The 12,304-nt window shown below is 39.9% G+C and overlaps 1 protein-coding gene across 3 annotated transcripts in view; it reads left to right on the top strand.

Annotated features, from left to right (window-relative positions):
• Positions 1 to 12,304, top strand: part of NTRK2 (neurotrophic receptor tyrosine kinase 2) — a 191,977-nt gene that overhangs the window by 142,734 nt on the left and 36,939 nt on the right. For all 3 annotated transcript variants that reach the window (XM_041397035.1, XM_041397036.1, XM_041397033.1), the window contains 2 exons: positions 3,999 to 4,129; positions 9,743 to 9,915. In XM_041397035.1, coding sequence (XP_041252969.1) covers positions 3,999 to 4,129; positions 9,743 to 9,915 — 304 coding nt within the window. The remainder of the gene's footprint in view (positions 1 to 3,998; positions 4,130 to 9,742; positions 9,916 to 12,304) is intronic.

The following is a 12,304-nucleotide window of genomic DNA, read 5'->3' as shown; positions in this document are numbered from 1 at the left end:
AACTTCTGTCTCACCAAGAAGGGTGTTGATTACATGTGTTTAATTCTAAACCTGAAAAGGCTACTAAAACTATCAGAGAAAGTCCTCTAAAGACAAAGGGAGGGATATGCAAGCCAGACAAGTTAATGATTAAGAGATAAAGAAAAAGGCATGCATTTTTATTAACAAATAAATGATTATGCATAAAAGCAAGGGGATAGTTCAGACATTTAAATCAAGACTGGCGCAGTATCTTTCTGGAGACATACATGTCACTTAGCTCAATAATATGCTCCATATAGTTTAGAAGGTCAGCTTAGATAGTCTAATGGTCACATGTGGTGGTAAAATGTTAAGACCTATTGTTTGTGACCGAGGGGAAACACTTTCACTCTGTCATATTTCATTTATTAAATATGGGCAAAAAGCATTAATAATTTATACTGTATCTCACTGTCCCTGGCTGGATTCATTCATATACAGCTCAGGAAATTCAATGTGATGAGGTGATCTTGAGCTACCTGTTCTGCTGGAACTGATTCCAGAATGTGGTGTGACCCTCTCTGTTCAGCCTCACCATCAAAGGTAGGTTACCTAGGCAGTGCAGTCCCATACCTGGAAATACATATTGCATCATTTCCAGTGTGACATACTGTCTGCTAGTGAATGAAATACCTAAAGGTTCAACATTTTGGTGAGCTGCTTTCTGAGATCATGAGATGGGAAGAGAGACTTTTTCTGTAGTTGTACTCCCTGTTGTCTCTGGTTCCCTCAAGTCATCCATGGGAGCCTGCTGCTTTTAAGCACATGGCTGTGTGGGTATTATTTTAACTTAGCCTCTTTTCAGCATTTACCCTTCTTTAATTTGTTTTGTCTTGCTTCATATTTTATAGTTCATTTCTCTCTGAGGTGTTTCAACTCAGCTTGGCTTTTAGCTTAATGAAACGTATTTTTTTTTAGAGTTATCAGTTAAGATTTAAAACCAGAGATTATATGCTCTTCAAAGTACAAATGGCAGGTCAAATGCAACTGCCATTTAGAATCAAAGGAGGAAAATACATAGCTGTTATTTGAATGTTTGTGTACCTTTTCCTTGTGAGACAGTGTTATGAGATGACTTCTTTGTTTATGTCCTCTTTGACCAAATTCTGCATTGTTTCTTCAATGTAAATCCAGGATAATCTCTTGGACTTTAACGGAGATAATTTGCTTTATTGTGATAGTAACTGAAAGCAGATTTTGACCTGAATTTTCTAGTGTATCTCCTGCTCAAGTATCCTTCCACTGAAGACAGTGTCATTATGGCTGGGGCCCTGAATGTTCTAAATTGATTTTTTCCTTAGCTTATATATCCATCACATCATATGTGTTTGATTTACTTACATTGTCCTTACAATTAATCTCTGCTCATTTAGTCCTACTTACTGTTGGTTTTTATTTGTTTGGTAACTCAGCAGAGTTCAAAAAAGTAACAGGAATGGATAGAGCATAACAAGTTACAAATACATTCTGTGCAGATCTCTTCTGCACCTTGCTGTGTTTCAGCTTTACAGTTTGGTTTATGGGATGGATTGTTTATTAGAATGCCTGGTTTGTATGAGTGTTTAACAGCAGCTGTAAGTGTACTACCAAGAAGTATTGAGTGTGGGGTTTATTTATTTTTACTCTATTGTTTGTAAAGTCCTCCAGGATCTTCACAAAAAAACCCAAAACTTCTTTGTACTGCTAGGCCAAACATTAGCAGTATAATGGGCTCAAAATGCAGAGGACCCACACAAAATTCAGAATGTCTGCATCACTGAGTCTTTGGCAACTGTGGGCAGAAAAAAATTAAAAACTGCTTTTGCTTCCTTTCCCCTCTGGGAAAGGAACAGAGGCAGCCTCCTGGCAATACTAGTAAAGCAGAGGGAGAGAGAACTCCCCAAGAGGTAGAGTTGGATGGCAAGTTTTTTAGGGGATGGGGGGCAGCACTCATTTGTTATCAAGCATTTTTAAAGCTCAGGTGATGAGATGTGACACACTCCGGAGCTCAGGTGCCATGCCGGGGCAGCAATCCTTCAGCTCTCCTGGTCTGCCTTGTGACCAGTATTAGCAGGGGCCAGCCATGCTGGTTAACGTGTGCCCATGGGGAAGCGGGGTGCTTTGGTTCTGGCCTGTCTTGTGCTGACTGCATTTTGAGCCTTTCTTGCAAAGCCAGTGCTGAGGAGGAAATGAAAGTAAAAAGCAACTTTGTATTGACTGCAGGGGACCTGCTAAGGTAGCTAGCCAAATAAAGCGTCACCATGACAAAACTTAATTTTCTGCTAGACCAGTATGTCATGAGTAAAAAATGTAGCTACCGTGCAGTCTCATTTCATGTACCTAATGGGATGTGTGGCCTCTCCTAGAAGACTTGGCCCTGGAAAAGGAGGCTATTAATATCCCCCCTGCGGCCATCATCTGTGGGGAAAGCAGCAAAGCCTGATGAGTCAGGTGGGCTGCGGGAGAATCCAGTCTTCCCCACTCTCTGCACAGGGTATGGGGAGCCTGCTTGCCTGCTGGCCAGGGGCCTTCTAGCAGGTGCCAGCAGGTCTGGTGGAGGTCTGTTCCTCAGGTGTGCTGCCCACCTCAAGACAGCAGATGAGTGCTGGGTTGGTCACTCTCCAAGCCTGCTCCAGCACCAGATTTCCCTCATGTCCACACACAGGAATATGAAGTGTATTTACATGCAGTGTGCTCATGTTAGGGTCTGTAGACTTAGGGTGTGGGACACATATTTTCTTTCCTTGTACACTGTGGTTCTTTTCTCTGAATGCTAGTGATAGCAATAGGGACAGGCTGTGCCATTTCTCCCTACTAATGTTATCAGCACTCCTCCTTTAGTCATGGAGGAAAGGTGGTTTTTGTATAAGCAGTCACCTGGTTTGGAATAGGCACGTGACCAAGTATGGAGGCAGGTGTCGGTCTGCATCTGGTTAGATACTAAATCACTGGCAGGGTTTAGTCCTGGTCCCTGAAGTTGAGCAGCTAAGGTGAGATTTTCACCTTTGCAGAAGCCAGCCTGATGCCTGTGCACTGCTATTTAATTTGCTGTGTTTAGAATTTAAGTTGCAAATGGGCTTCTTCCAGGCAGGGTTAAATTTCAGTGTTTGCAAAGACAGCTAAGTGCACTGAGGTTAAAATCATCAGCAGATGCTGTCTGGATTGTACAGTTTCAGCAACACAAGCTGTCCACCCTACTGGCAGCTAAACTGCTCTTAGAACTGCTTTATTTAACTTGAACATTGTAAATTGATAATGTACTCTACAAAATTTAGTACAGTATGTTAAATATTAAAGACTTGAGTAGAAGCTTTTGCTGAAAGGAGAATGTAAAATAAGTCAAAAAAATATTCCTGGGCTTCAGTGTTTGAATCAATTGATTCTGGGCAGCAATTGAACTAGGTTTCTGTCCACTATGTGGACTAAAACCTTTGTCCATCTTTTGTTTCTTTTACTTCAGGTCAATACTGTAAATCATGTTTGTGAGAAACATAGGAAAGCAACTTAATCAGACTGTTAAGTTGCATTTAGTTGAAAGAGGACACATTTGGTTTTCTAAGAGGACACCTTTGGTTTAAGTTAATTTTAAAACTTTTTTGATTTGGACAGGAGAGTTCTGCTATGGTTAAAGGTACAAAAGTAAAAAAGGTGTGAGAAAGGCTTGGTTTGTTTTCTGATTCACTCTCTTAATGTTTTTTAGAAAGTAGCATTAGGTCTAATGTATGCTTTGCAGCAGTCATCCTAACATGATGATAAATGGGCTGTTCCCAGGTGACTCTTAATTCCATGTATTCTTATCTAGAAAATGCACTACCCTCCAAATACAAATGTATAAACTCAGTCTTTTTTGCAGAAAGTGGTGAAAACTGATATGTGGACACTTTGATTCCTTCCTTACTTCACAGGCAATCCTGTCTCCATGTGGCTGTACGCATGGGCTCCATCCCATCCCGAACTTGCAGCTCTCTTCTGACCTCTATTTTGTCTTCTTTTCACAGTTGTGCATCACATCAAGCGCCACAACATTGTTCTTAAAAGAGAACTGGGAGAAGGAGCCTTTGGGAAAGTCTTTCTGGCAGAATGCTATAACCTGTGTCCTGAGCAGGGCAAGATCTTGGTGGCAGTGAAGGTAAAAGAGACTAGGGTTACCATTATTAATTCATGTTTGCAACTAATGCTGTTTTATTTGTAAATGATCATGTTTGCCTATTCCATAATCCAGTGTAACTGTTCTGATACATGTAGAAGAGTTCACAAGACTAATGGAGTGTTAAGAGAATTTGGTATTTTATCTTGCTGTGGATTATAAAATGAGACCTGAATCATATAAGGAGAGGGAAGAAACAGATTGCATCACGAGGGAGCAAAATCTTTTATGGTCTGTATGAAGATCAGTTAGTGAAAAATAATGTCTAGGTTATTAAAAATGCATGTGATATATATATGCGCCTAAAAAATAATCTGTCATTAGCTAAGTGAATGGGTTATGTGTATAATTTCTATGCAAAGAACAGCTTTCTGTTTCAGGACTGTGCCATTCTTTTAGTGAGCAACTGAAATTGTCTGCGGGTAGTTTTCATTAATATGGCATGGAGACCAAGCCTGCTTCTCTGCACAAAACCCTTTTATTCCCCCCAAAATTCAAAAGGGGAGGTTAGCTGTTGACCTTAGCTGGGGATGTAGCTAGAAAACAATATTGGTGAAACTACACTCAGAGTTTGATAACTTTCCCTGAAAACAAATTCTTATCTCCATCTGTAGTGCTCAGCCAAAAACTAAACCAATGTCCAGCATTTTAAATATCTCATTAAGTGCAGGGGGAATAGATGTCCAGAATTTGAGCAATGCCAATTGACCAGAAAATAATTTTGTCTGACAGGTCACAATTAGGCAACCATGTGTGCATTTTGGATGAAACCACACAGTAAAAGAAATCATGAAGCTTATATTTTTGAAGAAATATGACCAAGAAATAGAGTCTTGAATCTGTGGAACAGATTCATCTTGACATCTTCCATCTTGACAGTGGAAGAACATGAAAGGAGAATAGTCTTGTAGAGTGCTCCATCAAATATATAGGTTTTTGGGTTTGCCAAGGTTATAAGCTTTTCGATGTTTGGAGTAGTTCAGTCATGTTGACTGGTGAGAAAAAATTTAAGCCCTGAAGGGATATAACATAGACAGGAGAAAGCAAGAGATAGGAGATGACAAAATTAGATCTAAATGAATTTTTTGTTGTATTTGGTGGTTACAATGGAAATGGTCTTTCCTCTATCACTTTAAGGAACTGCTTGATTAAAGCAAAATTAAAGTATTTCCATTCACTTGCTCCTTTTGAAAGTCCTGTCTAAATGGAGCCTAGCACTTCTGCTGTTAAATGCTGCACTGCACTTTCTCTGCTGCTCATTCTCAATGTAAATCAAATGGAAGAGTATTCAGTCTTTAAAGGTACATGTGTAGACCTACATGACAAATCTATGCATTTTCTGGGCAACTTGTCATACTATGGTGGTTTTTAATTTTATTTTTTTTTCCTGCAAAATTCTCTCTTTATAGTGTCCTTAATAAGAATCACAGGCAGCTGTGGGAAGAATTACGTCTCGGAACAGGTTATGGCTGTTTTATTTTTCTGTCATTGGCTCTTAAAGAAGTGACTCTAGCTGTTGTCACAGAGCAAATTTTTTGGTGAACTGAGCCACAGTATTGATCTTCACATAACTGAGGGTTAATTGCCTGATGCTTGTCTCTTTCAGTGTGGTTACCAACCACAGATAACAGGTATCCCTCAGCCACAGAGGAAGTGGAGGGATGGAGCCTACACTGGAGTGCAGAGAGCTACACTGCACTTCAGTGCAAGATGGTGTCTGGACTCCATCCCTGAGTTAGTAGGAGAGGAGCAGACCTCGATGCCAGCAGCAATGGGCACCCTCTCCTGACACACAGCAATGGCTTTAGAGAGCTTCAGCACCATGGGTAAAACCAGAACGCACCAATACTATAAGACAGATTTGGTGAGCCCATGGAAATAGGTACTTGCTGAAGAGTAAGGTGGTGCCAGGGAGATTTCATCAGCAAGGAGGCACAGCCTCAACCATGCAATGGGGTTCAGGTTGGCTAGTGGTCCCTGTCAACTTCCTGTGCCTGCCAGTTGCTGGAAAACTGTATCGCTTGTCCCTGGCCCTGAGCATCCCTCCATCTAACTCAACATGTTCCCTTCTTATCAGTCAGCTGGTATCCAAAATGCTGAGGTTGCCACAGCAAATTATTTAGGCATTAAGAGGCCCATAAAAATCTGGGAAGATAAAAAAGGTCAGGCTTATCATAAAATACCAAAGAGCATGAGCTTTTGCTCCTTTAAAGAAGAGAAAGGCAATTTGTTTAAATTGGTTTTAGTTAGTATGAGCTTTTTGGAGATAACACAGAGTGCTTGGAAATACTTTCCATAGGACAAAACGTGGGTATAGGACTAGCATTGCCCCCATAGCACATCATATCAGTCACTTTTAGAGAACAGAGGGTGGAGGAAGGAAAAATTACTGTTTTCCTGAGGGCCCAGTTTGCTGTGTTTGTTCAGGCCTGGTTCAGTACTGTCTCCTCACAGGACTGAATCACCAGGCATAATCTCACACTAGTGTAGCCTGTCCAGAGCAGGAGGTGAGGTTGACAAGGCACAGGTTATCAACTGCCTCTGGCTCCCCTGGGAGGTTTTGCTCAGCTAGCAAACTGCTGTGTGTGTGAGATCAAAAACATTTCCATGGCACCTGCACAGAAAAACCAAAGATTTCCAATTCTTCAGACCTTCATTTCAGAGAAGACTCAAAACCACCCCTTCATTTCTTGAGGAGATATACCAGTCCAGTCTCGTGTGTTGATGGGAAGCAGTAGCAATTATTTTGTAGGGGAAGGCTGAAACAGTAGAAAGTAATAGTAGTAGTCATGTTGCTGCCTTGAGAGTTTGACTACCAAGTCCTGCTGATGTTGGTGACAGCCCCATCCTCCTGCTGTTGCCCTGACTTGCCCATGAAGGCAGCTCTGTGGTGTCAGAGTGGCACAGGTCGTGTCAGACAGAGTGGTGTCAGAGTTCACACTCATTGCTGAGCACAGGGCAGCACAGACACATGGAGTGGCTGGAAAGCACATGTGATTGAATCTCAGATCCTACTTGGGAAAACCTCCTGTCGACTGGTGAAAGTGCTTTGTATGCAGAGCTTTGGCATTCTTGTCAGTAATGATAATAATAATTAATATGTCTTTCCTCTCTTTGTGCTTCTAGGGTTTTATTTTGATTTTTTTCTTTTTTTTCTTGTACTGAGAACAAGCTAAATGCATTAGTCAATGTCATTTCTATGTAAATTCTACATACTTATTAATTTTTTTACCTTCCAGTCTCCTCCTTGCCTGACTGTGCCAGCTCTCTCTCATGCATTGTGTCTATTCTATGCACTGCATGAAATAATGAAAAGGAGATTTTGCAATGGTGGGTGACAGAAATTGTAGTCAGCCCATGGTAGTAGAAACCCTGCCTGAGTTTCACCTGAGTTTAAACTTTTCTGCATTTTGCTGTTTTACAGAAAATGTGGATTTGCCATGGCAACTGCTGTCATATGATAATTTTTCTGTTTCTGTGAGATAAAAAGCATCTTCTCAAATATACAATATGCCATCCTCACAGGACAGAGCTGTCAGCATTTTTACTGTCTTTCCAGGGAAAGAGCCTGCTGGAAAGAGGATCAGTCTCTGATTTTCCCTGGCAGTTTTTTTAACAAATTGCTATTATTTAAAAATGGGTTTTGTACTAATTGTTTTTTCTAATTCTGTTATTGAAAATAATTACTGTCCAATCACTTCACATATGAAACTACCAGAGGGAACTCCAGTGATGACAGAATTATTACAAGTGATTTCAGTATATGTAACATACACTGGACCGTGGGTTGGTGCCTGTATCATATTAAAGCATCATCCCAGCCTGGAAGTATTGGAAAACATTTCAATTCCAGTCCTCACTCAGTTCAGATATGATTGTGTGTGGCCCATAATGGGAAGCAAATTAGAGTCCATGATACAGCTGTTTATATTAACATAGCATGGCTAGTGAAGCCTTGATGAAGCAATATCCTTGTTGCATCATTGGTAAAGCTTATGGAAAAAAGGATTCTGCGCCTGAAAGCATATTAAGATTCAGAAGGACATTCCTCAGGGAAGGGATATCTAAGGCATGAGTTACTTCTCTTGCCTCTAGGATCCACAGAGGCTGAAATCCACAGGCAAAAACCCCTGAACTTGGAAGACAGCAATCCATCCTGCCCTAGTCCTTGTCCTCCGCTCTGAATTTTAGTATGGTAGCTATTCAGTTTTCAGGACCCAGGACTGCAGTATCACAGGTAAAGGATGTGGTTTTTTCCAACAGTCACCTTCTAGCCTCTTTTTCACACATGCATACATATAATACTAGAAAAGTGGACAGAATTGTCCCTGTTGAGGAAAAAGCTTGAACAAACCATGACTACTGCTGCTAAAAACTCAGTTTGTTGGCAGAACATTTGGACAGTATCAACTTACTCTGTTTCTGTTCTGGTGAGTGTGGTTGGTCTCATGCTCTACATATTAATTCTGGATAGAAAGTAAAGGGACTAGATGGCCAGGAAAAAGACATCTTTAGTTAAAACATTGCCACTGCTTTTGTGTCTTATCTTCCATTCTATTAAACCTAGGTATTTTTAAAATCCAGAGGTACAAAGCCCAGACAGCAGTTTCTGTGAGGAATAAATTGTGACTGTTAGTAACTTGCCATCTTTCTCTTGTGGTTTTAGAAATATTTTTTGAATTAGTACAGTGCAACCACTGCACCTCTTGACTACAGAGACTATTAGTGGTTTATTGTCAATTATAATTATTCCTCATTTAATTGGTGTCAGAACTTGCTCTTTTTTTTGTGCATGAAAGTGTTTTCTTGCTCTTGAAATGTGGTTTGTAAGGAGAAATCAGAAACTGCCCATGTGTGACAGTTAAATTAGTATTATTTCATTATACAACATTTATGCCTTCTATTTGATCTAGTGATGCCCCGGAATTCCTCTATGCATCTGCTTTCCTCTGTGTCTATCACTTTAGGATTTGACCTCCAGTTACTTACATATATGCCTAATCTTAGTCATATAAGTAGATGTGCAGAATTTCAAAGTTTTTGGCTGAAACCTTAGATTATTGTGGTCTAGGGACATATGTGTAAATCTAGCTAATGTATAGCACACCACATGAACTAATATCAGCAGTACAAAAATAATGCATCCCCTTTACCACCATGCATTTTAAACAAGCAGAGTTTTATTTTAAAGAAATAACAAGAAATGTAAATACCAGCAGGATACTAGGGGTCTCTTGAGTTAAATGCTCAAGGATACAAACCAGCTGTGTACTAGTATATTTTTGGGATGAGATCAGTTTATTTGTTCTGTGTTTGGAAAACACTTGTCACAGCAAGAGCATGAGTATTCATACATTCTCTTACAAGAAAACTGTTTGTTTGGGATAACATGTGGCAGGAGAATGAAAATTGTACTGCCATTATTTAATTGCACTTCAGGATCACATCTGCGTTTCTAAAAGAGTTATTTAGAAAGTACTTCCTCCATCCTCCATCCTGTACTGTGTCCTTATCTTACCCTTACAGGGCTATCCCATATATTTCCAACCCTCTGTGAACATCTGTCCTTCCTTATATTTTCATTTTCTCCACCAGACTCTGAAGGATGCCAGTGATAATGCCCGCAAGGACTTCCATCGTGAGGCAGAACTGCTAACTAACCTGCAACATGAGCACATTGTCAAATTCTATGGTGTCTGTGTTGAGGGTGATCCACTCATCATGGTCTTTGAATATATGAAGCATGGAGATCTTAACAAATTCCTCAGGTAAATCCATGAACATGTATTTTGATCCTGAGCCAAAAGTGGGCAGAAAAGGTAGCTGTTACTGGTACTTAATATGAAATTAACAACTATCACTGGAAAAACTTGACACCAAGTTGTATGACTCTTGTCTTTTGTACTGGGATGTGGGACTCTGCTTCTTTACCTGCTTGGAAGTCCCATCAAATCAAGCTTTGTATCAAAGAGATATTGTTTCCAATATATTTCCATGTGTTCTGAAATGTTCACTTATAAATCCTCCTCAATCATTCCTGTAGGAATGATTTTCTCACAGGCTTTCTGGTAGCACTTGGAAAATCCCACTCAACACCTATTGCTATCTGTAGGCGTCAGAGATCTTCTGAAGACTAACCCCTTTTCTCTTCCCTCCTCTCAGTGTTTTGGAAAGACTGCTATAAATCTGCAGCAAGAAAACTGTGAGCCATGAAAACTTGTGTGAATTGGAAAATGCTACACTTTGGGATCCAGATTAGGGCTTTATCTCATAAAGCTGTTCAGGAATGTGCATAGGAAATTGAAAATTGGCAGTAGAGCAATTATAAATGAATAGATGATACATAAGGTTTATAATAATAGGTAAGCCATGACCCAGGAAGTTATGAACAGAGGCCTTGTGTACGCACCATTTCTACCAGCCTGCTCTTTTTGACATAAAAATAAACAGTTAAGACATGGCATTTGCTCTATTTGCTTCTATGTTAAGAATATAAGAGACTATTCTTTCAATGTCTGCTGTGTAATTTTATCAATAAATATCCAAAGGTATTTCAACATACAGAGGTCTTTCCTGCTAAAGATAGCTGGGAGTACCAGCATTTTGGAAAGATATTTCTAAAAAAGCCGTAAATAATCAAAATACATGTCTCATTAAATGGATTAATATTTTCTATATAGCTAAAATGACTACGATTGCTAGTGCTGCCATTTATGCATTTTTTGATAGCATATGTGAAATGAGTTTGCTGTCATTCTACTACCTCTTTAAAAAGTAGCCACACCGTAAAACAAATGACATCAACTAGCATCCTGCCTTATTGGCAGGGCTAACAGGTTTGACAGAGAAACTGGGATCTTAACTGGAGATGCAGAACAAACACTACTACTTTTCCCAGAATGGTTGTCTCTCTGGCAAAGGATTTAAGTATATTTTAGAATTAAGGGCATTTATGTTTGTCTGCTTGGTCTTCTGCTGTGAATCAGAGAGAACGGTTGTTTCCCTAGATGCCAACCTAGCACATTTTCAGAATACTGAATTTCCATCAGAAGATGCCAGATTCTCAGTTGATGAGAAATAACTTCTTACTCCATAAGAAATACTTATTATGCCTTGATTATTTTTGATTGGCTTTTCCTTATGTTGTAACTCTGATTTTGAATTATTGTACAGAAAAGTATTTTAGCAGACAATATATTTCCTACTTTAAGGCCTTCACTTTTAAAAAAGCTATTAATCAGCCCTTGTCTTTAGATCATAAAATTATTATGCTGGGACAAGCTATTAAACCTAAGCTCCAATTCGTCATTCCTCTCACATTTTCTGCAGCTTGTGCTGCAGACCAGAGGTTCACAGCAAAGTGAGCTGTTCCATATTTCTTACCCTGCAGCGCCACCAAAGGCTGTTGGGGAAAAATTGATCTGAAAATTTAACCCAAATGAGCCTGGCTGTCTGCATGCAGCCAAAGCCTGTTCAGATCTAGGACTAAAGCCTCCAAGTCCTGCCTGCCCGGGGCTTGGTCTGGGGACTAGTGGATGATGCGACTGCAGAGAATATCTGTCAATATCCCTGGCTATTGCAGACACAGAAAATCACCTCATTTATGGCCAGCACCGAGCAGACAAGCAAGCTGGATGGAATGTTAGGAATAATCTAAAAATTCCTTTAGATACAGACCATGTCCTCAGGGAGACTAGCAAAAGATGAAAAGTTCTTTAATTTAGCAGCTCAGAGATTAATGTCTGAGAACACTTATTAAAAAAATCCATGTATGATAAAGGCACAGTATTTTTCAATAGGAGTTTGCTTGTGAGTTTTTGTTGGAGATTTCATGTCCTCCCATTTATTCCTGCCCACATCAACCTAGACCAGATGAATGGCTGCCGGTGCATACCCTGTGGCAGAAAGTTGTTTTGCCTGGTACCAGATACAGTCCCATCAATGCTACACACCCTCCTTCCTTTCTTTCTCACATCTGTCACTTTGCTCATGAAAGTCTTCCCTTGGGACAATTTTAATATCATGTTTCTAATTGGTAGTGTCAGATATGATCTCACAGATTTTGATTAATTTGAAAATCTTTTTCAAACTCCTGTGCCCTTACCCTAGAGAAAAATTAAGGCCTCAACTCTGTTGAGGAGGGAAGAGAAGAGGTGG

This window comes from Onychostruthus taczanowskii, unplaced genomic scaffold (genome assembly GCF_017590055.1).
Source record: "Onychostruthus taczanowskii isolate IOZ18803 unplaced genomic scaffold, ASM1759005v1 scaffold134, whole genome shotgun sequence".
Classification (NCBI taxonomy): Eukaryota; Metazoa; Chordata; class Aves; order Passeriformes; family Passeridae; genus Onychostruthus; species Onychostruthus taczanowskii.
This window is presented reverse-complemented; position numbering and strand designations above follow the sequence as displayed.